The 23,976-nt window shown below is 45.9% G+C and overlaps 1 protein-coding gene across 2 annotated transcripts in view; it reads right to left on the minus strand.

Moving 5' to 3' along the window:
- Positions 1-1,280: 1,280 nt before the first annotated feature.
- fam13a (family with sequence similarity 13 member A) overlaps positions 1,281-23,976 on the minus strand; it is a 51,360-nt gene continuing 28,664 nt past the window's right edge. Inside the window, exons 10-25 of one of the 2 annotated variants that reach the window (XM_030093285.1) lie at positions 21,641-21,682; positions 21,323-21,520; positions 19,324-19,519; positions 16,309-16,367; positions 16,007-16,049; positions 10,067-10,220; positions 5,959-6,172; positions 5,740-5,881; positions 5,549-5,630; positions 5,245-5,450; positions 4,902-4,985; positions 4,272-4,367; positions 3,502-3,585; positions 2,730-2,926; positions 2,537-2,638; positions 1,281-2,442 (exon numbers count right to left, since the gene is read on the minus strand). In XM_030093285.1, the coding sequence (XP_029949145.1) occupies positions 2,319-2,442; positions 2,537-2,638; positions 2,730-2,926; positions 3,502-3,585; positions 4,272-4,367; positions 4,902-4,985; positions 5,245-5,450; positions 5,549-5,630; positions 5,740-5,881; positions 5,959-6,172; positions 10,067-10,220; positions 16,007-16,049; positions 16,309-16,367; positions 19,324-19,519; positions 21,323-21,520; positions 21,641-21,682 (2,023 nt within the window). In that variant the 3' untranslated portion in view covers positions 1,281-2,318. The remainder of the gene's footprint in view (positions 2,443-2,536; positions 2,639-2,729; positions 2,927-3,501; positions 3,586-4,271; positions 4,368-4,901; positions 4,986-5,244; positions 5,451-5,548; positions 5,631-5,739; positions 5,882-5,958; positions 6,173-10,066; positions 10,221-16,006; positions 16,050-16,308; positions 16,368-19,323; positions 19,520-21,322; positions 21,521-21,640; positions 21,683-23,976) is intronic. The other variant, XM_030093286.1, reaches the window with a different exon arrangement.

The following is a 23,976-nucleotide window of genomic DNA, read 5'->3' on the forward strand; positions in this document are numbered from 1 at the left end:
TGGCTATATCTGTCTGTTTTAAATAGTGAAAATGAACACACACGAGCTGTTGGGTAGATATGTGTGCTTTAATGCAGTTACTGGGAGGCTTTACTCACCTTTTCCTCTGATTTCTTTTTTTAAGCTGAACGAACTTCAACAATCTACCAGGAAGTGAGTAAACGTATATTCCAAGATGTCATTCCAAACCATGAAGTACCTTAGGGTAAACCATTGTGAATTAGTTTTGGTCTCTACGCTGCAGATTAAGACGCTTAAATTGAGATATTTGAATTTTGCGAGTGTATGCGGACGACTTATTAAACACGCTGGATATGTAGTCATTAAACGATAAGCTGTGTTTGTGTCACTTGTTCCAAAACTCGCCCTGATACTGTATTTATTCCTGCAGTCGGAACCTTTTAATCCAGAACCGTGTTGAGTTAGGTCGTGCACTGGTGCGAAGTGTGTGAAATGGTCTTACAAATATAATCTATTTTTTTATATATTTCATATCAGACAGTGGTGTTAAAGTGACTTGAGACGGTAAAATGACTCGATGTGTCCAGGTTAGCACATCCATTCAGCAATAACCACCTGGCGGAGCCGGTGTCGGCGGGAGGGGTCAAAGGTCGTGAACACCGGGCTCTTCTGAGACGGCTTTGTTTTTTTCCTTTGGGGATCGTTCATCTGATTGCTTAGCTCTATAACTGCATGTACACACACACACACACACACACACACACACACACACACACACACACACACACACACGTCGAGTCAATATTTGTCCGATTAAGGCTGGTTTCTCCTGCTGACTTTTAGCCCTATGCAAGAGGTTTGTGCAGCCCTGGACTTTTTTGCACCTTTTATTGTGCTACAGAAAATGTGATTTTTTGCATATTTATGTGAAATCTACACAAAGCTTTCTGTTCCAGCCAAGTTTTAAAATAAAATGTTGGTTAAAAGCAAATGTCGTCACATGTCTTATGATTGTATTTTGAAGTGGGTTCATTTTAACCATGAGTCAAGTACAAAAACGAATGAATTTGCACGTTCTCCCTTTGTGCACGTGCAAATACTTCCTCCTGCTGCAGCAGCGGTACAAAGTCGCGTCAGCAATTCTAAGTCATTAGACGTGTTTCTGCGTCCGCCCCGTGATCCACCTTTGATCAGACGGGAAGTCGAGACGAGCCACGCCTCGCCTGCTGAGGCACCGAGCAGAACAGTGTTTGTCCTGCGATGTGCTCAGTTTACTGCGCTTAAAAACTGCCAAAGAAACGAACACAGACCCCGATAAATGTCAGTAAAAATATGATTTCATTCATGTTATATACAAAATACAATTTATGTACTAAAATGTACACACTCAAAATTCATTACGCCTGGCCAGTGTTTTACATTCAGTAAAAACAAAACACACTGATAATCATCCATTTTGGAGAAAGAAAGGAAAGTAGTACTCGCTCACAGAAATGTAAACATACACAGTGATCCATATTTACAAAAAACCAACTCCGGGCGGGGGACGACGGAGGGGGGGGGGGGGGGGGGGGGGGGGGGGGGGGGGATGCGGGGCTTTTAGTGACCATTACCGCCCTCCATCCAGTCTCACAATGCGGCCTGGCCGCCATTAATCAACGTGAGGCAAACACATCCCAGCGATTCACAGACGACAGTAGCTTATTGAACAATGGAGTATAAGTGGAGCCGAAGCGGGTCGACGTGTACGAGATGAATGCCGCGCGGCGCGCCGGAGGTCACGGACTGGACACCGCTTCGTCTTTGGGTCGGAGTAAAAGAGGAGAACACTTCTTTCAGTGAGCAAAGTACTTGATCAAACTTCTATAGAAGCAAAAACAAAATTATTTCAGACAATATTTGATGGTCGCAACTGAAATACAGGAATCTATTCATTAAGTGAATACTGTTACTCCGATACAAACAGTAACTTCTCCCTTACAAAAATACACAAACATTTTGAATCCTCCTTCAAAAATAGCAACAGTTTTAGCTCTATAAACTTTTAACTGCTAGGATTGTTTTTTTTTTCTTCTTTTTCTGAACGAACTCTACAGTTAAGCGTGAGAAAAATAAGGTTTCTGTTACAATAAAAACATTCAAAAGGATAGAAATAAATTATCAGCCGTACAAATGTGATTGGGGCGGGTTTTTTGTTGCGTGTAACAAAGGTCTAAGGGTGGAGCAGGAGACGGTGTTTTTCAGAGGGGGGCGGGGGGGGGGGGGAATCCTCCGGGAGAAATATCCAAAATGTCACGTAGGCGGCGAGAAGCGTTGGACTGTCCTTCTGAAGCGTTCCCGGACACGGTTTTTATTCCTCAGATGAACTTGGTGGAGTCTCTCTTGCTGATGAGGACTTCCAGCAGCCGCAGTTTGGCCTTAATGTGCTTGTATTCGTTGTACTCCACTGCCAGCGGGGAGCGGTCCTCCTTCTGCACGTTCCTGCGGGGAAACACGGCGGCGGACGTGAGGAAACGCGGAGGAGGAGCAGCGCCGTATCAGGGGTGTGTAACGAACTCCTGCTTTTTTCTCTTACCTCCCGTTCTGTCTGAGGAACTGATCCTCAAACTCCTTCAGGTTCTTGCGGATCCTTTTCTTCTCCTCCCTCGCCTCTTGGAGCTGCTCCACCAGTTCCTGCCTGCGACGCACGGGAGCGGAAAACACGTCAGAACCTCGCGCCGACAGGGAAGCGGCGGGAATGTCGACGGGGAGCGTCTGCAGGGGCTTACGTGGTGGCGGAGTGCAGGTTGGACAGCCTCATGTCCAGCGCGTTCTTGGAGGGCGACAGCTCGTCCACGGGTGAGATGAACCCGTCCCCCTCCTCGTCCATGTGCTCCAGGAAGCTGAGCACGCTGAGGTCGGGCCGGACCGTCACGGTGAACTGAGTCTTGGCGTCGCCGTCGTCCTCCGAGCCGTCTTCCTCCTCCTGCAAAAAAAAACGAGCGTGGAGAGGTCAGATGGGAAGAGCAAGGATTTAAAAAAGACAAAAAAAAAAAAAAAAAAATTAAAAAGGGATTCCACATCGTGCGGCGAGCAAATTGCTTCCGGCCCCCGGGATCAGACACTGCGGGGCAGGAGGATCGTGCGGTGTTAGTCGACAGGGTTATAAATCAGCAGAACGCTGGTCTGAATCGAGATTAGTTTGTTCACATGGAGTTAATGAGTTTCCCGCCCAGCTCTGCTCCGTCACAACTCCACACATCTCCGACGGCGAGTCATTCAGCGCTGCAACGTAAAGGACGAGGGGGTGTTATTCCAGGCCGGAGACGGGACACAGCGGCGAATCCTCACGTCCGCATCGCCACGGAAAGACTGAAGCTACTGATTGAGGACGTCAACAACAGGAAACAGGCGGCTGCCCAATCAGCAGGCAGCAATCAGGCTCATTAGAGGGTCGATGGTAGTGAGGGGAGGAGGGGGGAGGGAGGAGGGGGTTGCAGGACTGGGGGTGGGGGGGGGTTTCTGATTATCCAAGCAGCGGCAACAGCAGCAGCTCTTCACCTTGATATCATCGAAGAAAAGTGCGGTTTCACCCTCGATAATGGGCTGAAGGAGGGGGCCTCGGCGCTTGCTGGAGGGGGAGCCCTGTGGTGACGGTTCAGAAGGAGGAGTTAAGCAGGCCGAGGCGCCCCCACGGAGAAAAGCCACACTCAGATTGTTTTTTTTCCCCCCACTATTGTTTTATGGTTCTGGTTTTAATTCACAGTATTACAGATGCTCCATTAAATTGACTTGTTTGTTGCAAGATAACATAACTGTACAGTCATGCTTGGTGTGCTACGGTGGAGAATGATCTACAGCTGAGGGACTCGATTTGCACGACGAGGATTAAAGATACAGCATTATATAAACAGTGTGTCCATAACGCAGATCATATCTTACATAATAAAGAAGCTTATTAGTCTAACGGTGGAACGGCGCGCCGGCTGGGAGCGCAAACATTTCCCCAAGTGAATTAAATGATGTTTGGGGAATCGCTGCAAATGAGGTGGTTTTTTTATTTATTTATTTTTTTTTAACTTCTTTTCTACACTCCATGTGCGTTCCGTGCGCTGCCGGTCGTCTGCCCCCCCTGAATCTCCTTTACGAGCGGGAAATCCACTAAAGCTGGACTAAAAGGCCTGAGAAGGTGGATAACATGTCTGCCAGCCGCTCCCGCGGCGGGCGGCGAGCGGGGATTACGTGTCTGCGAGGGCTCCGGCAGCGTGGTGATCACGCCTGCGAAACGTGAAGGCAGCGGCGTGCGGCGGCGTTAAAAAAGTGACACTTACTATGACGGGGATGGTGGAGGCCCGACACAGGATCTGCTTCACCAGGCGGTATCTGTCGTACAGCGGCTTCATGATCTGCCGCTCGCTCTTGGTCACCTGGTGGAGGGAAGCAAAGGCAGCCCCGTCAGCGCGATTCGACCCGGCAACCAGGCTTTAGGAGCATGAACTCAACTGCGCCCCTCTGGCCCTGCACCATTTCTGGTAAATAAATCTGATGAATTTGTTAATGACTCGAGATTTTGGCATTAATGGTTTTATAGCTGAGCCTATCTTATAACGTCAATTACGTTTTGAATAAATTAAGCTATAAACATGTGTTTCCAGAAAATATTAATTTTACCCTCCAACTCTCTCAATTTGTTAAAGGGCAATCTGAATCCCGCAGCTGTAAAGTTCATCTGTTTATCTCTTTTTCCTCTGGAAACATTTCCCCTTCAAACACGGAGAAATTAGCATTTTTATTTCCAAATAATCAGCAGAGCAGGCTATGAACGCCACACACTGCGGGCGTTATTCACCCTTCACTTGCAATATAGGTCACAATCAGAGAGGAAACGAAAGGCAGAGGCCGCGTGCGTGCGTACGTGCGTGTGTGTGTGTGCGTGTGTGTGGAGGCAGAGGACGACTTACGGGGCGGCCGTGGATGCTCTCGTAGTGCAGCAGAGCTTTCTGCAGGGCCACTTTCTCCGCTGCGATCTGCTCCCGAGTCATATCCTGTCAGCAGAGGGGGGGAAGTGACTCATCGCATTTTACAAGTGACCTTAGTTCATTCAGCGTCTGTGTGTGTGCGCGCGCGCGTGTGTGTGTGTGGTTTATAAACCATCACGTACGCAGACGTACTTCTGTGTCGTGATAAATTAAAGCCCTGCTGCCTGATTTATAATTCATGCTGTTTGTCTTCTGTGTTTGCTGCCGATGTTTTAAATTATTCATCTGCGCCGGCGTGCGGCGAGGCTTTTTTTTTTTTTTTTACCTTGATGTCCTCGGGGCGGTGCACCTCCTCCCTCTTCTCCTGCAGCTTTTTCAGGATGGCCTCCAGAGTGCTGTCCACCGGCGGCTTGGGCACCTTCTCCTGCTGGGGCTTCTTCTCCAGCTGCGAGCCGAAGCTCTTGGGCAGCGTGTTGCTGCGCTGGCGGGTCAGGGGCGGCAGGTCCTCCTCCGACTTCAACAACTTTTGCTCTGATATAGGAAGAAAACAAAAAAAAAACAATGATATTTATGAGTTTACAGGTTTCGGTTCGGTGTTTCGGAGCAGTGATTATCGTTTCCTGCGTTACCTTTGAGCTCTTTGCGGAGCCTGGCCAGCTCATTAACCCATCTCAGCACTTCTGGGTTTGCAGCTTTGTCACTGTGGGAAGGCTGGACCAAAAAAAAAAAAAAACCCACAAAATGAAGCATTTACATCTAAACATACCCGATCAGCTCTCTGCTGAAGCTTTACTGAGGAGTTCAGGTCCTCACCACCTACCCTGTATTTTCGCTCCTCTTCAAACTTCTCCTCAAACCTGTGGATCTTCTTCTTCAGAATATGGATCCTCTTCGTCAGCTGAGCAGAGGTCAGCTCCTCTTTCTCGTCGTCGCAGGAGCCCAGAGACGAACTCCTCCTGCGGCTGCACAGACGCGGAACGTTTGTCATGCGACCCGTCCTTCCCGTCGCTAAACACGCTGCGCCGTCGCGGCCGCTCACCTGATGAAGGAGTGCGCGTTGGGCGGCGATGGAGGCACCTCGGTGTCGTCCAGGTACTGCTGGCACTGTCCGTACGCGTAGAAGCGAGGGGACACCATGGGGTCGCTGTCCTCCTCCACCAGCTGGCGGATCAGACGCCCGCCGGCGTGAGGCGACAGTCGGGCCTCCTCGCGGTCCATGCTCTCCCTCTGGAGAGGGTACGCCGGGACCGGCTCTGCGAGAAAAAGCAAGGCAGGAAGAGATGCGTTTAAAATCTGACTGTTTATTACCAAAACTTTTGCTTGTGTTATTTCAAAGAGGTCATTAGGTTTAAATGCATCGAAGCTGAAAAACATCTAAAAGATGCAGGACCAGGGAGCGAACGTGCAACTGCCACTATAAGATAATAATCCATCACCGCGGTACCTAACTTTTTGTTTTCCAAAACAATTTCCCAGATTTCCACTGAGAAAGACTGTGGACCATTTCATGACGCGCTGTCATGAATATAGAGAACAAAACACGAGCCATAAAAAAAAATAGGAACTTTTCCCAGATCTGCTCCGGATTCTAGGAATGTCTTATTCGGGGATTCACTGGAGGAGCCAAGCACGAACCTGCGAGAGCTCTGCCCCTCACCCCGGTCCCTGGAAACCACCGCTCCATCAATATTTTTTTCTGTGATTTAATTGCATGCATTGTTAAATTTGTTGTTTTAACAAATACGCATTGTGCAGAAATGGGCCGCAAGATCAACACAAAACCTCAAAATCCAAAAGCCTGAAGCGTCAGGAAACCAGCAGCTCCTCTCATCCTGCAGACACAATACGGCCTCGTCTGTCCCTGCGAGCTTAATCTCTCTGTGGTGTAAGTTAGCGGACCTCATGCTTTGTGGGAGGAGAAAAGGGAGCGAGAGAGAGGGGGAAAAAAAAAAAAACCTTGCTCTGGGGCTTTGACTGCCACAGATGTTGTTGTTGTTCTCAAACTGTGTGTAAGTCGCACCCACCCTCCCACTCCCTCCTTTTTCCCTCTCTGGGCTCATCCCCTGGCTACCCCGGTCTCCACTGGCAATAATTATGTCTGAAGAAAATAGCCGTGAAGATACCCCTGACAGTCCCCTGGCTATTAATACAGCCCGGGCTCTCAGCGGGATAATGTCAGGGCACGGACCCTGCTGGGAGGCACGCTGATGAGTTTGTGCTTTAGTTTCCATTCTGCAGCGACAGGGATAAACGACGCGTCTGCTGGAGCACGTGCGCGTGAGAGAAAAAAAAAAATAATAAAAAAAAAGGTTAGACGGGGGAGTATCAGGTTGTCTCACAGAGTCCACCGTTATAAACCGGTGCCAGGAGAACTAATCTAGAACTCATATTGGGGGGGGGGGGGGGGGGGGGGGGGGGCGGGGGGGAAGAAAAAAGGCGCCAGGAGACTTGAAACGCACAGAGAAGTTGCCACACAAAGAGGATGGATGGAGGGAGAGAAAACAAGCTCTGAGGGAAACCAGCCATCAGTGTAAACATTCAAGGTGTCAGTATACAACCGGGAAAATATGCACACCCAGTGTAAAGCTGCACATGCATATTTTTCTTAGCCGGGGAGACTAAAGGCCCATGAGAAACCGTTTAGCTCAAATTCCAGCTTAGGAGTCCCGAGGGTTCACCTTTGCTGCTCGGTACGTGCATTTTGTGGAGTAGCCACTCTGAGGCATGTTAGTGCTCGCTCCCAGACTGTCAATCACGCTGAATGTCTTCCTTCAAGGCCTATTATCTGGCTTAGTGCGGCGTGGCCGGCCACCGAGCCTTCATGGCATTTGAAATTAATCCATTAAATCAACTGCTTGCTGATGGTCCAGGATTAAGTGGACTAATGAAACACACAAGGGTGGAGAAGAAAAAAAAAAAAGAAAAAAGACGTGGCATTGTGCCATTTCACTAAAGGTTGTTGTGTGTGTGAGACACTCAGACACGATGTTCCAGATCAGTCAAGCATGTTGCCATGCAGTGGAAAAGGTCATTTAGACAGCCTCTTTCTTTCTGACATGTTATTTGTGGCGGGCCGAGTCAGCAATGACAGCGAGGGAAGCGACTCGCCACTTACCATCACACCAGCCGGGATGGAAAATCCTTTTGAAATCAAGGAAAGGGGCGCTAATATAGGAAGAATCTGGAACGACGGGAAGAGGAAAAGGAAGGCGGGGAGAAAGAAAAGACAGGATGGAGTGAAAACAGAGAATCAGATATGCAGCAAAGAACAAAGTGCTTGTTCTTGTTGTAATAAATGAAAAGCAGCAATCCCTAAACGTTAATTAAACTTCAAGACACTGGAGAAGTGCTTCCTCCTGTCAGGATGTCGGTTCGTGTCTACCCATTGATGTTGGCAGTGTGGCGAGTGCAGAAGAGGAAATATCAGGTCACCGGGACATGCACTGGCACAAACTGTACTGGGACAAAGGTCTGCCATCACTGCCGAATGCCACTTGCTCGTCCACATGCTCCTTTGTATAGCAACACTTCCTCTGTACAGTGTGCAGAACTTGCACCATTATACCGGTTTATCATCCGATTATTCAGCTGGTCTCTTCCTGCCAGAACGTAACTCCTCCTCTGGCACCGCTCGCTGCAGATTATTGGTGCCAGCCACTCAAAAGAAAGTTCAACGTGCAACACAGACTGCAGTTCCTGCTCTCGCGCTGGTAAAACCTGCAAGAGGCGCGTCTGCGCGGCCTGCCGCAGCCGATCATGCCTGCTCCCCGTGGCGTCCCTGATGCCTGAGCTCAGCTACGCATGCAGAACAGAATGTACAAAAAGGAGGTTAAACAGGGGAGGGAAGAATTACAGGATGTGATGATCTGATTGGAAATGTCAGATATTAAAACAGGCACGTGAGCTGAAAAACCCCAGTGAACTGACCTCCATTGCATCATCCCTTACATTTAAACTGCGGGCTTCAACTATGAGAAGCACAACATATTTAAGTGGCTGCAAAACATTTTAAAGCACATCTTCAATTCAGTTCATCCAAACTAAAGCAGCAGAGTGGAAAGCATCCAGGAAAACATTTTCAGGCTTTGCATGATTTGATACGTGCAGAACGTGCCAGAGAACAAACAGCAGCCTCTCACACAGCTCTGCTGTTATTGACCTGAGAGGGTTGGCCACTAGAGAGCTCCACAAAACATGCAATGTCCTACTAACGCTACAACAGAGTGAGACTCGCTGCACACAGCAGATTTGCTCTGATTCTCATAGTAAAACGGGACAAAGTGGTGGGAGTAGAGCCCAGCTGGAAAGACGTGAATTCAGGCCGCTACGTGCATTTCTACAGTGTGCGTAGGTGTAGGAGTGAACCTGTTGGTTGCCATTCCAGCAAGCTTTCACTGGTTTAAAGAGACAACTCCACCCACCTCTGCTGTGTTGCAACATCCTAAATAAACAATGCAGAGTCCCAGCGTGCCATGATTGTGTCTTATTTCCTCTGTGGTCCAGCGCCAAAAAACAACCCCAGAAGCTGGAACGAAGAAGTGTTCTAGTTGTTTCTGCAGCACGTGCATTTGTAAGTGCACGTGATGAGTCAGTGACTATAAATGACCCCGGCATGCTTCATGAGTGGCACCCAAACTTGTGCACAAGTGACATTCGAGGCACATGCACAGCCAACAACAGCAACATGGAGCCAACGTGGGGCTTTAAATGGAGCAAAAGACCGGATCAATACCCTCCTCACTGATCCCCGTTCCACCATCGATTTTAACAGAGAACAGCAGCAGCTGTCATTTCTAGCTGCCACACATTGTATTGCTTGGTTAAAGTAGAAGAAAAAAACAAAAACAAAACCATTTCCTGTTCGAATGAAGCCATAAACTTGAACTTGTCTCGTGCACCGCTGCCTTATCTCTCCAACAGAGCAAACAAACACGCCTGCAGTATTTCTCCTCCAGATATAGGCGCCCGGAGAAGTTAAGAGGATCTTTTGCAGGAGGAGGAGGAGGAGGAGGAAGAGCAGCTGCTGCCCAGGCGGAGGACACGGCGTGCTGCCCGGACATGTCCGCGTTCTCCACACCAGACGCAAAAACAGCGAGGAAGAAAACCCCCAGCGAGACACGGGGGGGGCTTTTTCCCGGCAGCCTCACCTCCCCAGTTGTTGTTGTTGTTGTTGTCCTCGGTGAGCGCCGTCAGGTCCAGCCGGGGGACGTCCTCGCAGCTCGGCTTGTCGCAGTCCGGGTCCGAGCCGCTCCTGCCGGAGTCACAGGCGACGGGCGGCTCCTGGATCTTCATCCTGAGCGTCTGCAGCACCATGAGAGAGAAGGACGGGAGCGGAGAGCTCGGCGTCAACAACCAGGCGCCGCGCCGCGACACACTCTTTAAGTTCAACCGACACTCCCTCCGCCGGGGCGGGGCGGGCCGGGGCGGGGCCGGCCGCGGGGGTGGGGGCTCCCTCCCAGCCACTGCCCGCCCGGCCTGCCCCAAAAACACCCGCCCATCCGAGAGGGAGAGGGAGAGGGAGGAGACCCCCCCCCCGCCCCCCCTCCACCAGGAGCTGATCTGGACTTGTTTGTTTCACAGCAACAGGAGCAGAAGGACAGAGGAGGGGATGAGAGGGCGAAAAGAGGAAGAAATATGGAAAGAAGAGAGACAGATTGTGAGCCAGCACACGTAGGCTGACTGGGTGGATCTCCTGTCTGTCTGAGAGCAGGGAAACTTCCCCCTAATCCACTGGAACGGAACCACTCACTCACACTCATATTACTGTAACATGGAGTACTGCATATGATCTAGTGTCAAACAGACAGAATGTCTGAACACACTGAGCCTCACACTGCAATTAAATCAAAATATGTGGCACAAATCACTTTCAGAACTTTGAATGCAAATACAAATTGTAAATCTTAATTTTTTTTTACAACTTTATAAGACTATTTTCAATAATTCTTGTGCTTGTATTGCAAATATATGCAAAAAAAAAAAAAACCACGAGTGCAGGGAGTGGGAAGACTGATGACAGGGTTCACCATTAACCATGAAGCGATACACATGCACTTGGGAGGGATCTCTGGTGAAGCTGGAGCACTTCTGGTTAAAAAGTAACCCATACTTGGAGAAAAGTAAAGTGGCATTTCAACAATGACGCATGTAACTCTGTAGGAGTATAAATGAAGCGATGTGCATGTACACCTGAACACAGACGTTTAGGACTCTGTCCGCCCCTGACCGAACCACGTCCCTGAAAACCCGTCCCCTCCGGCTCTGTGTCGCAGGTTCAAAGCCGTGTCCTTAATCTCTGGCGTAGCGTAAATAATTTGGAGAAACATCCCACTCAGGCTGGTCACGCATTTAGTACATGTTCATGGATCATTTAGCGCCAAACCTCATGGGGGTCCCATTTCCTCTGCCTGGGCGTGGGACCAGGCTATTTTTAGGGAAAACATATCTAGACACATGGCTATCGAGACTCACAAGTACCACAGACTTACTGGAAGGGGTGCACTGCAATCTGGTCACAAAAGCCCTTGTTTTGTTTTGTTTTTTTGTTCGTGATACTAAGTTTTGAGAGATTGCAGGACAGCATAATTGGTCTCATGTGTGCTTTAGTGCCGGATCAAAAACGGCATCGAGCTCCCTCGGCTGTGACAGCAGAGATAAAACCGGAGTGGTGTTGGATCACAGAGGATACAAAGTGGTACTGTTGCCCGCGGAGAACGTGCGGCGTGTGAGCCCCTCCCTCCCTGCCCGAGCTGCACTTACTGTCACTGTTCTCAAGTCGAGAAACCTCCCACCGAGCGCACGTACACAGTGCTCTCATTCACTCAGTCAACACTCGGCATTTAATCCCTTAAACAACACTGAGGGGAAAGGCACGTCCGTTTGTGGCGGCACTTCAACACGCCGTGCAACAATTAAACAACCTGGCACTAAGACTGCTTAAAGGGTACAAACCTCAGCTCAGTTCTAAAAGACTGAGCAGCAGAGGGAAAAGTACTGAACTGTTCCCACTTGACGTGAAATGATACTGTAAAAATATACCACCAAACACACGGCTTTGAGTGGAAAAGTCTACATTAGTTCAGTGAAAGTCCTCATTCAGTCATATATTCTTAAATGATGTTATTTGATCAGTAACGCAAACAATGTTCATGCTGTTAAGATTAGTTTTCTTTTATCCCAACCACTTTAAAAGCATTTTATCAACATTTACTCATAAAAAGTTCAAAGAAAACACAGATCAACACAACACAGATCATATAAGTGAAGGAGGAAAAATTTTGGAATTCTTCTTTCCCCTTTGATGTTGAGTTTTGATATTCTGTCTGCAATGCCCTGTAAGTGTCTGTGTTCTGTACAAACCTGCATGGTGTAAGAATGGAAAATAGTTCTGTAAATGACCAACCAAACCAGACAGGTCTTGTCCGTCTAGGAAAATATCATATAGGTCACTTTTTTCATGTAACTCTTTACGTCAGCGTCTCGGTACTTTTTACCGAATGAGCTGCAAATAGCATCTGTAATGTAAAAACAAGTGGGTGAGACATTTCTTTAATAATTTATTTAGAAGAAACAGTCTTTTAATCTCATATATGTCAAATTTACATCACTTTCACAAAGCAGCGAACAGCAAAGTGTTGTTTTTAACCATGAAATCATGGTTAAAAACAACAAAACTAACTTATTAACTAACTTATTACCAGGTTAACATTTGTCTCAACATTGCACCGATTGCATGTGTGCATGCCTCACCTGACTGGGCTGCTTCCTTTGGGGCATCTGACAGGAACTGACAGACTGCATCTATTCATAACCTCATAGTGTTTTGTAGTGTGTTTGTTCTTCCATCCCACACAGTCCTGTCCGCCATCCTCTGTCTTTCCACTATTACACGACTTTTGAATTGATTGAAAATCCCAAGTGAGGGTCGTTCATTTTGAGAAGATATAATCCAGAGGTTTCACTAAAATGAATAACAAAAACAACCCAACTTTGTAATTAAACATTGTATTAACAGCCCTGAATCCATTTACGTAACTTTTTATTAGCAGGCTGAATATTATGTGATGTCTGAGTCTCAGAGCTCAGCTAATCACAGGTTTTTTTTCCCCCCGATTATTGCCCTCACTCCCCCATCAGCCCCAATCACTAACATTGTGTATAATCTGATTTTGAGAGAGAGAAAAAAGTTTCCCTTGAAAAACACAAATAAAATTACATCAGATCTTTTTATATGCAAATGAATCACTGAATAAAGGACAGAGCTGATAGTTGAGAATCAGTTTGTCCTTCAGATGCTCCGAAGGAAATCTGCACAGATTAACTTCAGCGCAGATGTTTCAGCAGGGCGCATCGAGCACACACACCCCTGGAACATCAGCCAAAATGTTGAGCTGTGATCATATCATTATTGGAGGTGCAGCTGGTGAGACAGACACAGGGACTGCACGTGTGTGTTTAGGCGCTGAGTGAACAAGACAATATGTCAAACAATGATTAAGCTATGTTTGGAAGGTTTACACACCCAGCGAACAAACGCAGTGGAATTTACAAGGTTTTGGATGGCAAACAAATAAGCACACACACTTCCCTCTTCTGAGGAAACACCACAATGACTGATATTAATTTCCTAGAGATTTTCCCCAAAACCAAGATAACCCTAATCCTTGACTTACACCTAACCTTAATTCACGTTCATGTCTTAAAATGTGATGATTTTGTTTCAGAGGGAAATTGCTTTTTGTTCCCATAAGGACGACACGTTCTCAAAACGTGACTGTGGAAACAGATTTAGGTCCTATCCTGCTGTGAACCGTCGGTCTCTCACTGTGCACGAGTTCAAGCTCTCTGCACAATTTTCATCTGAACACAACGGAAGCCAGACAACCTCTCAATAATTATTTTTCTGTAGCCACACAACAGCGTTTGTTGGTTTTTGAGCATTGCTGTCATTCTTGAACAGTCAATTTGACCTGCTGAGAAGAACGCAGCTTTCACTTCCTGCTATCAGCACTTGTGGCCACAACATGTTTTGAGTGTCAGCTTCCAGCCATTCGACCCACGACGAGATACAATACAGCATTATCCATCGTTCATCCAACCTTCTTAAACCTCCGATACATTCAGGCCATCAGATCAGTCTGGGTCAGCAGCACTGGGGAAAAGCTGCGGTCAGATTGTGAGATTGTGCTTTGGTCAAACAAACTCATGTATGAGATGAGGGTGTGAATCAAAGACTTGATTGTCTTGAAATCCATTTTAATACCAACTACTGATTGTTTCAGTTCCATAAGAAGGAATCAATTTCTTTTCAGGTGTATTTCTTCTTTTATCATTTTTTTTCCTGCATGTGTGGTTGGTATCATATTTCTGTCTGTGAGCCTCAAATACTTGGTGCACACTACACATCTTGGGTCCAACCTGATTTATTCAAAACATGTACCCTTCCTCACCGATTTACACTTGTCTCAGGGTTTATATTTTTAAATATAGGGTTAAAATAGCAATTGAGTTTAAGTTAGGATTCATGTCAGGGTTGGACATGACTGTTAACGTCGGAGTCAAGATATGCATTACATCAGTGGGAAAACCCCACAAAGATCTCATCATGGGTTTGTTTGTGTGTCTTTGTGTACTGGAGGTGTGTCCTTCCTCTCCCTTGACCAGACCCATGTTCCACCTGTCTTAGATCCACTCATCACCTCACCAGTCCACTGACGCCATGTTATTGTGTCAGTGTCTCACAGCGTCTTCTCTGCTCATTTACACTTAATTTTGTTCATGCAGTCTGAGCACAGGAGCTTTGTGTCGCTGAACTGTTTGTCTCCCAGTGTCACGTGATCATTGCATGCCTGCAGAGAACTCCATAATGACAAAAAATAAAAACCTTTTGATAATCCTCACAGCCCTGACTTTTGTGGTTAGTTTGCACCAAGATCCATTCAAAAAACATTCACATAAATGGGAGACATTTTCATATTTTCAGAGATTTAAAATTGAGTGGTTAGGTAGTGAACAAAAACTTCATTTTTTTACAACTGGTAAAAAAAAAAGTCCATGTATGATAAGATAACATCTGTTTTATATAATACCCTGTAACATCTGTCTATTCAGCTGCAGGGCATGAGGTCAACTGCTCTTCTATACCACTGTATCCAACTCAGGGCCATTTATATCATTTCACTAATTGCTTTAACTCGCAGAGAAAGAAAAATCCAGAAGAAATGAGGCGAAGCTGCGCACGTTTTTGTACTGGATGAGAACACGGTGAACACCTTCACCTGCAGGACGAGTCATAAGACTTAAAACTGAAAAGAGAAACTCAATTTTTCAAACCATTATTTGAAACAAAATATACCAGTAGAAACTAGGTAAACGTGTTTTTCATTTCATGGGGTCTTTAATGACCGGCTACGTGGGTGCTGCACCAGGCTCCACATGGAGGGTGGCGTCATGCCGGCTCCAGATGGCCCGGCTCGGTCTCACAGTAGCAGAGGCGCAGCCTGCGCTGCTACAAAAATCCATCTGCGCCGCTTGGACAAAGATTCGCTCTCCATATTGGTGTCATGCTGCATGAATCTGCTCAGAGGCGCTGGTAGAGATTAAAACTGGAGACGAGCAGATGGAGAAGGTGGCTCGTTTCCTTCTGTTAACTCTGGTAGGATCACCAGAACTTCAGATCAATACATGTGTCAGAGTGTTTCAAACGGCATGCTAAATGATGATTTTTGTTTTTCTTTCTAAGTACACAATAAGGGTGGAAAAATCCCTATTTCTGGGAACGCTGAAACGTCCCCGTGTCGAAGGGGAAATAATTACAGGCTTCTGTGGAACTGCAGAGTTTCTGTTCAGTAAAAGCTGAATTAGTAACAACACTGGTCAAAACAAAACTGAGTGGGGAGAAGTTGACCTCTCAGTTGAATTATTCATATATATTTTTTTAAAAAAGTGGTAATTTTGTTTGGAGTACTGGCTGCAGAGAGCATCTTTTGTCCTCCTTGGTTTTTATTCCTTTTCCTAACTCCTTTGCACCACCTTTTATGAAAAAAAAAAAAAAAAAAAAAAAAAGGTTTTGGTGAAACTGAACCTACCTGCGAAGCAGAGGAAACGCCATCTCTTCTTGAAATCGCATTCCTGGAAAATACAGCAGAGAAACCAATATAGCGAGAAAAGATTTGACAGCAGTGTGACAAAATCAACTTGATGTCATGTATGTTAGATTTCACAGTCAGCAGTGTAAACTGTACATTCACGTCTCTCTGCTGCCTGCTCTTATCAGATAAACATGCCGAACTGATAAAAGTCAGATGAGAGCAGCAGTCAGCAGCCAACTGATAAAAAGTAGTCACTCAGGTGAGTTTTGGGGGAAAATAGTCCATTTTGAAAAGCTTACTCTTTCTGAGATGTGTCCATGTGGCTTCCTTCAGGTCTTTCACCAAAACATTCCTTCAACTATATGCAAAAAACAAAAACAAAACAACACAGTTTAATTTCTGGAACAGTTTAAACAGTATCAGTTATTTGTCCAGATTTTTTTTTTTCTTTTTCATTTATTCAGCGATCAATCACTCTGATGCCACCTTCCTTTCTCTGTATTGATAACCACTGATTTCATTAAAGTATGTAGGCAGGCTCACTGTGATCACTCTGTTAAGACTGTCTCACTAACCTCCGACAACTTGTGACCAGTTGGAGACGCAACATTTTTTCGAGGAAATACAGAAATTAGCAAACATTTTCATTTTGGATCACGTTGAATGGATCCATTGTGTTTGTTGCACGGATGCCGCAGGAACGCAGCGGTGAACCGAATCAGGTCAAATTTTACTCTGAGTTCACGTGCCACGTGACAGACGCTCAGGATTTACAAGACTTCCTACAAATGAAAGTAGGAACTTTTAGATTTTTTTAATGTTTGTTTTTATATATATTTTTTTTTTCAGAATTCGAAGCAACTTGAAAAGCAGACTTTTGCCTTGGTTCAGTTGCAGTCAGATTGATGTTTCAGCTGTTACAGGACAAACAAAACAAAACAAAAAACCTGCCATTGCCTTCGAGCAGACCCTGATTGTTGGTGTTTGTGTGCATTGGAGGATTTTCTGCTGTTTTGACTCCTTGAGGTCTTATTTTAAGGGGATTTCATAGCTGCTGAAAATACCTCCACAGTAATCCATCGAGCGTTGCATTTAGCTCGATACAACATTGTGTAGAGAGACGATGAAGGTTTTGTTACAACCTTTGACCTGCTTTCTTTTGTTTACATTTTTTGGAGCCAGTGTGTGAGTGTGAACCACACTAGAGCGCAAACTTCAAGGTCGAAGCAGCCTGTTTAATATCACTTCTAATGATGTCGGTTTAAAACCATCTCCTGTATTTATTGATTGAAAATTAAAGATTGTGCAGACATACAGTATATAGCTATTGAAAATTCACGAGAGATATCCTGGATGTGTAGCAGCTCCAGAGAGCTCCTGACTTCCAGGCTGCTGCGACGACTCGTCTTTCAGCAGGACAACAACCACACGGCCAAGATATCAGCGGAGTGGCTTGAGGACAACTCCGACTGACCTGGAGTGGCCCAGCCGGAGCTCGGACTGGAACATCTCTGGAGAGGCATGAAAATGGCAGTGCAGACGCTTCCCATCCAGCCCGATGGCGCCCGAGAGGCGAGGAGTGGGTCGATGTTCTGACTAAGCGGCGATAAGTTTTAATTATATCAACCTGCTGAATAAAATGTGTCGTCAGCACATATTTGATATAATTTAACTGCTCGTCTGAAGCAGACAGCTTCTGCGCACACAGGTCTCACGCCGTAAACCTCCAGCAGTCCTGGGAGAGGCTTACAGAGCTGCTGATTAGCCCCAGTGGCTCTTGACCTACAGAGCTTACATTCACAGAGACAACTGTTCACACAGACCCTCTCATCGCCACACTCCCACTCGCAATTCTGACAGTTATCTCATGCACGTCCACATGCGCAGTTACATAAGGAGTTGGCACTATGGGGGGGGGGATGCAAATAAAAACTGTCCACCAGTTTCAGATTCTGTTCTTTGAGTGTGTAAACTCAACAGATCTATTTCGATCAGTCAGGCGGCGGATCAACACGCCCAACTTATCATTAGCGTCAATTATGATCCGACTGAGAGTGATACTCTGACTCGCTCCTTCATGGGGCTGTGCGGTAAGAGGAGCCTGCAGAGGTCGGGTTATGGCAGCTTCATCGTGTTTCAGCGACACAGATTCACACCATGTCCTCGTAACTGTGGCTGCTCGCACATATTCCTCGTATTGAGGTCTGAGTGCGGCGCAAAACTGCCGGGTTCGAGGCTCTGTGTTGTGGTCGGCATGACAGAGACAGCTGAGCAAGACGTTTTGTTTTTCTCATCTGATCTCAGGCAGTAAAACACAGCAGGACCAGTGTGAATAATGGAAATGAGATGTTTTGATGGACAACATAAGTTTATTCTGCAGTAAAATTAGATTTATAAATAGCATTCCAATGGCAGAGTTTGACAAAATTCTAAAAATGTGACTTATACTTGTCAAGTTGGAAGAAGTGTTGTTTAATGAGCACAATAAAGGTTATTTTTATTTGTTTGAAATGTATTTATTCAGCCCATTGCGCCAGTTTCTATTTGACCTTTAGGGTTTTGTTTCATTGCAAATAAAGTTTTTCTTTTCAGCAGAGCTTAAAAATAAAAAAATAAACACATTTTTCCCCATTCAATGCAAAAATTTTCCTCTGAGCTGAAATGAACTTGAAATGTGACACTGGACCATAGCAGATCTCCACTATTTAGATTAGGTGAGTGATTATATCTAAATTTCCCCCTCAAGCCAATTCTTAGAAAATGCTATCTTGCTAAAATTTAAAAGGACGGATTCCTCTTGGCTTCAGCATCGTGTCCAAAAAAAGCTCCAGATAATTGTGCACTCAGGACCGGGCCCTGCATTCGGACCACATTAGCCGCATGTTACAAGCAGGGGCAGAATGAGAGGGGGGCCATCAGGCAGCTGCACAGCTTCCCGTCATTTTCTTACTCGCTCTTCATTCAGCGGATCTTGCTCGCTGCTCCTGACAATTATTTTCAGAGGCTCGGAAATGGAAAAGACGGGCAGCGGAAATGAAACCTTCGCTCTCCTCTGGTATGCTGGAGACACGAGCTTTGAGTTGGTTGTATCTATTCTGTTAAATACTCAACTCTTATAAATCACATTACAAATCAAATGTGAGAAACATAAACCTCAACCATCTTTGATTTCAAAACATTTTGCTGTGTCTCACTCATTTACACAGTTTGTCTACAGTAACATGTAATTACAAAAAGAAAAAAAAGAGGAAAGGAGAGAGAAAATGACTGAAAGGTGGTGAATTCTAAAAGGAGATGGGAAAGTGCTGACTCACTGTGAGGTCGGCCTGGTTGTCGATAAGCTGCACGAGAGTCGGGTTGTGCTTCCACTTCCTGGGTTTCGGGGTCTGCTGATTTGATGCACTCCCTCCCTGCGGGTCTGCGCCGCTGCCCGTGTCCTCCCCCACGCTGCTGCCGCTGCCGCCGGATGGGATGTTCTCCTTGTTGGTGTCAGCCCTGATGGATGCAGATCTGCGCACCAGAATGAAAACAGAGAGAGAAGAGATGAGACGTCCGCCCTTCTTCGGCTCGTCTTTATCAGCTTCACACTGAAATCTAAATGTCAATGTCATCCACAAGCCTTTATTATACCTTCTCCAGCAGTGTGCTGTTTGGCTTTTGTGATAATTCTATTTACTGTCCACTCTCTTATTGACAGTTTTTTAAGGCTCTGGGCTGAGATACTTCATTAATCCGTGTGTCACTGAGCTCCCAGACTTCGCTCAGCGAGGATTAGGACGACTCCAGTTGTTATGACTGCTCTGTGTCAAGTTCACCACACAGCAGGAAACTACAGCCAGAACCAAAACAACGGGTAGTGTTAGTGTAGCATTAATACAGCGAGGCCAGGCTTCAGAAAGTAACTCCACTACTGCGCTTGTCTTAAGTTTTTTCGTAATATAACTGCATGTGTTTTCACAGCTCACTGAAGCTGTTGTTGACATAAATTAATGCACATACAAAATAAACAAATATATACTAACTTCTAATTTAGAAATAAAATATGTAACGTGCACATTTTTAGAAAATTCTACTAAGTTGTTCAGACGTTTTATTTGGACAAAACTATAATTACTCTGAAATATAATCACTGTTACATATGAGTAAAGACGTCCTGAATCACATTTACAGGTATTTCAAGCTCAATAATTGGTCTAATTGAGGGATTAAAAATAAGCAAACCAATAAATCAACTGCAAAACTACTTATTAAATAACTTAAAGAAAAATAAATAAACCCTAAACAGGATAAAGCAGTAGAGAAGATGGGTGAATGGATTTCCACATTCATGCATTTTCATCAATTATTTAATATTTATTCAACTATAATTTAGTGGTTAAAGCTCGTGTCCGGAGTTTTGAAAGAGAGAGGGGTTTTTTTTAATCCAAAGTCTCAGGTTCCGCCCTCCCTCTGCTTTCATGAGCGACCAAGCCACGCCCCTTTAACTGTGCACGCGAGTTATCTGTCGGGTGAAAATGAGAGCCTCCGAATCCTACAGCATTCTACATGTTTAGCTGTTTACGGTGGATGTTCAGCAGACCATGGATATATCCGAGGTAAGCGGGGCGGCTGCTGCGGAGCTAACTCTGCCTGGGCGAGTGCACGTGCTCTCTGGCTGCGTGCACACTTTGATTGACGGCACGAGAATGCGGAAGCTCGAACTCTATTGGCTGACGCTGACCGGCGCTTTTTCGGATAACATGGGGGTCTATGAGACGAAGGCGGGGCTCATAAATAAATTTTTATATTGCTTTATGCTAATATTATACTGTAGTATCGAACCAGACTGACACATTGAAGCTCTGTTGAAAAATGATACATACGTTGGAAAGGAATGGAAACTCCGGACACGAGCTTTAAGTCTCGACGGAGTGTGGAGGACCCAGGTTTGAAACCCGTTCATCACGGATCTCCTGAGGACCTCCTCCTCATTACTGCATGTTAATAAGGGAGGTACTGAGACCTTAATTCAACCAAACTGGCTGGAGGCGAGTCTTTAGCTAACAGAAGCTGTGCAGTCCTGAGATTGGATGCTGCTTCAGCCCAGCACTCACACGGCAGGAGAGAATATTTATTTAACCTATTTCTTTTGTTGTCCTTAAAACTCACTGACATGTCTTTAGACTGTGGGAGGAAAGCAGAAACCAAATTTTATTACTGGAAGTTTCACTACAAGAAAACCTTGGAGACAAAGGCCAGCGAGCTAGAACAAACATCTGAGCAGCACATCAATATTTCCAGTAAACAGAAGTGACCACTGACTCCATCCTGTACCTTTTTCTGTCCGGCTGCCTGGTGTACTCCTCCTGCTGTTCCCTCTGCTGCCGGCGTCTCTGCCGGGCCGTTGGCGCCACTCTTGGGCTCGACGGACGCGAGTTTAACACACAGTTTCCTGCAGTTGTCGGATCCTCCGGGAGGTTGATGTCAAACAGGTGCTGCTCCACTGTTGAACGGATGGTTTTGTCCAGGAAGCTTCAGACAGCCACAAAGAAGAGGATCAGGCATGTTTAAAGATGTCATAACTATACTTTAATTCATCACAGAATCACGAGTGCAATGCATTTTAAAGCGACAGTACTGAAGTTCACTTACTTTACCACCTGTGGTCTGCAGTGGACGGGCGAGAGGTGATTACTGCGAGAAGGAGGAGGAGGAGGAGAGGAAGGTTAATGCTACAGAAAACAAGTGGTCACAACAGGTCACTGAGCAACACTGGAAATCCTCTGGGCCTCCGGTTCTGGTCCTGGGTGATCGAGGCATCTACGTGTGTGTGTGTGTGTGTGTGTGTGTGTGTGTGTGTGTGTGTGTGTGTGTGTGTGTGTGTGTGTGTGGGAGTGTTAAACTCCGCTGTGTTGGGAGCTTAAGTGAGTCCTCTGAGGGCAGAGTGGCCGGCCTCCATGACGACCAGGGAGGCCATCAGCGCCGCAGCGTACGCTCATCCGTCCTTCTAATCAACAATGGACTCAATTACACCCTTTATCTTTTACCCTCTCACAGGAGGAGCATTTTATATGCAGGGAACTTTAATGATAGGTAGCGTGTGTGTGTGTGTGTGTGTGTGTGTGTGTGTGTGTGTCTAATCACACCAGTCTTAAAACAGGTATATAGGGAGAGAGAGAGAGAGAGAGAGAGAGAGAGAGAGAGAGAGAGAGAGAGAGAGAGAGAGAGAGGGAGAGACACACACAGCGAGACGGAGAGATTACACAGCTAAAACATACTATAAACAATACATTTGATACTGTGAAAACACTTTTGTTTTTCTCCAGCATGTTGTAACACTTCTTCCCTGATGGCAGCAACTGAACAGGAACAAACGGTGAGGGTGTGGGAGGCACGTTCACTCACAAACAGGGCTTTTTTCCCCTGAAGAGTTCTGGGTGATACCAGTGTTGTACTAGAATTATTTCTTCAGCCGATAACGTCGTGAGACATGACATGTTTGGATTGTTTCAACAAGTGAGCGACGATCTGGTAAAAGTGAGCTTCAGAATATAGATTTTTTTTTTAAGCAGAACCAAAGTTACAGTTACTTCCAGATTTCCACAAACACAGTTGTTGGTACTGAAAACACAGCTTGGCAGTGAGCCACGCGTGACGCACTGATACCAGCAGATAATAGCGGAGACGCGGTGCACGGTGAAGGTGACTTGTGCACAGCAACACAGATAGAACAGGATGATACAAAAGACTGAAGCAAGGACAGTGAAGAAGCTTAAAATTAAGGCCCACCGCATTGTGTGATGACTCCATGATTGCTTTCGATTGCTTGCAGAAAAAAGCAGAGCATGAGGTTTTGTGCCATGGCCAACATCTCCACGTGACGATTACAAGCAGACAGAACAGCACAATAATCTCCCAGCAGGGAAAATACTACCCAGCTGCCTAATAATAAACCCAGCTATGAATGCAACAGGTTAAAGCAACAGAAAACGGTTTAATGGCTTACTGGAGTCCATTTAACCTCTGACCGTAATGCCTGCAAAATGTCAGCCGCATATATTCATCAGGTGCGGTGCCAAATGTTGTCATGCATATCTGGAGCCTCAAATATCAGAAGCTAGAACTGTCTGGAACTTTTCAGTGCTCCCCCCATCGCTGCAGGCCGCTCTCGCTATAAAGGTGATAAGACGGTTGATTTTATAAAGACAGGATGCGCCAGAACAGGATGATGAACTCAACTTTTTTAGCGTTCTGACTCGCAGAGCACGTTTATGGTGCTGTATGTCACGATTTCAGCACAGATGCTGTAATTTAGTGTCAGACAAAAGCTGAAAACCTTTTTTTTCTAACTTTAGGCCACTTATGTGTGTGTACTTTTTATTATTACTATAAACTATTATGAGTTCCTTGAGAATTACATTCGCTAACAATTAACTTTTTTAGGGTTCAGAGCAATGGCGCTCTAACTGTACTCTGCTTCCTTAACATTTTAACAAGGCATTCAAATAAAGTTTAGAGTTTATTTAGACCCAAATCTCATGTATATTTAACTCTCTTAGACGCTTGTTCTTGCCACATTTAAGCTGCTGATGAACTCAACAGCTGAGCATCGCGCTCGCCAAGTGCAGAATATCTAGTCATTAAATATCTAGCGGCAGCTATCATCAGTCTGAACAGTCTTCAGGCTGGCAGCTCAGTACAGCAGGAGGCCTCCGCCGGGGGGGCGGGACTTTGTTCCGACGGCTTAATTCTGTCTAAAGATGCAACAGGGTGAAAGTGCTGTGGTATGAGAAGGGACTGCTGCCCGGTGGAAACGGGACGCGATGTGACTCATCAGCCACTGACAAGGGCGGCATACGGCAAGAGGGATGAGTCATTGCATCAGGAACACAACAAACACATCAGCGCCGAGACATGAATGAGCACAGCAACTGAACATGTCCCAGTTGTGGACTAGATGTGTCGACGCCATCTTTTTTTAGGCTCAC

Source organism: Salarias fasciatus, chromosome 6 (assembly GCF_902148845.1).
Source record: "Salarias fasciatus chromosome 6, fSalaFa1.1, whole genome shotgun sequence".
In the NCBI taxonomy this organism is placed as follows: Eukaryota; Metazoa; Chordata; class Actinopteri; order Blenniiformes; family Blenniidae; genus Salarias; species Salarias fasciatus.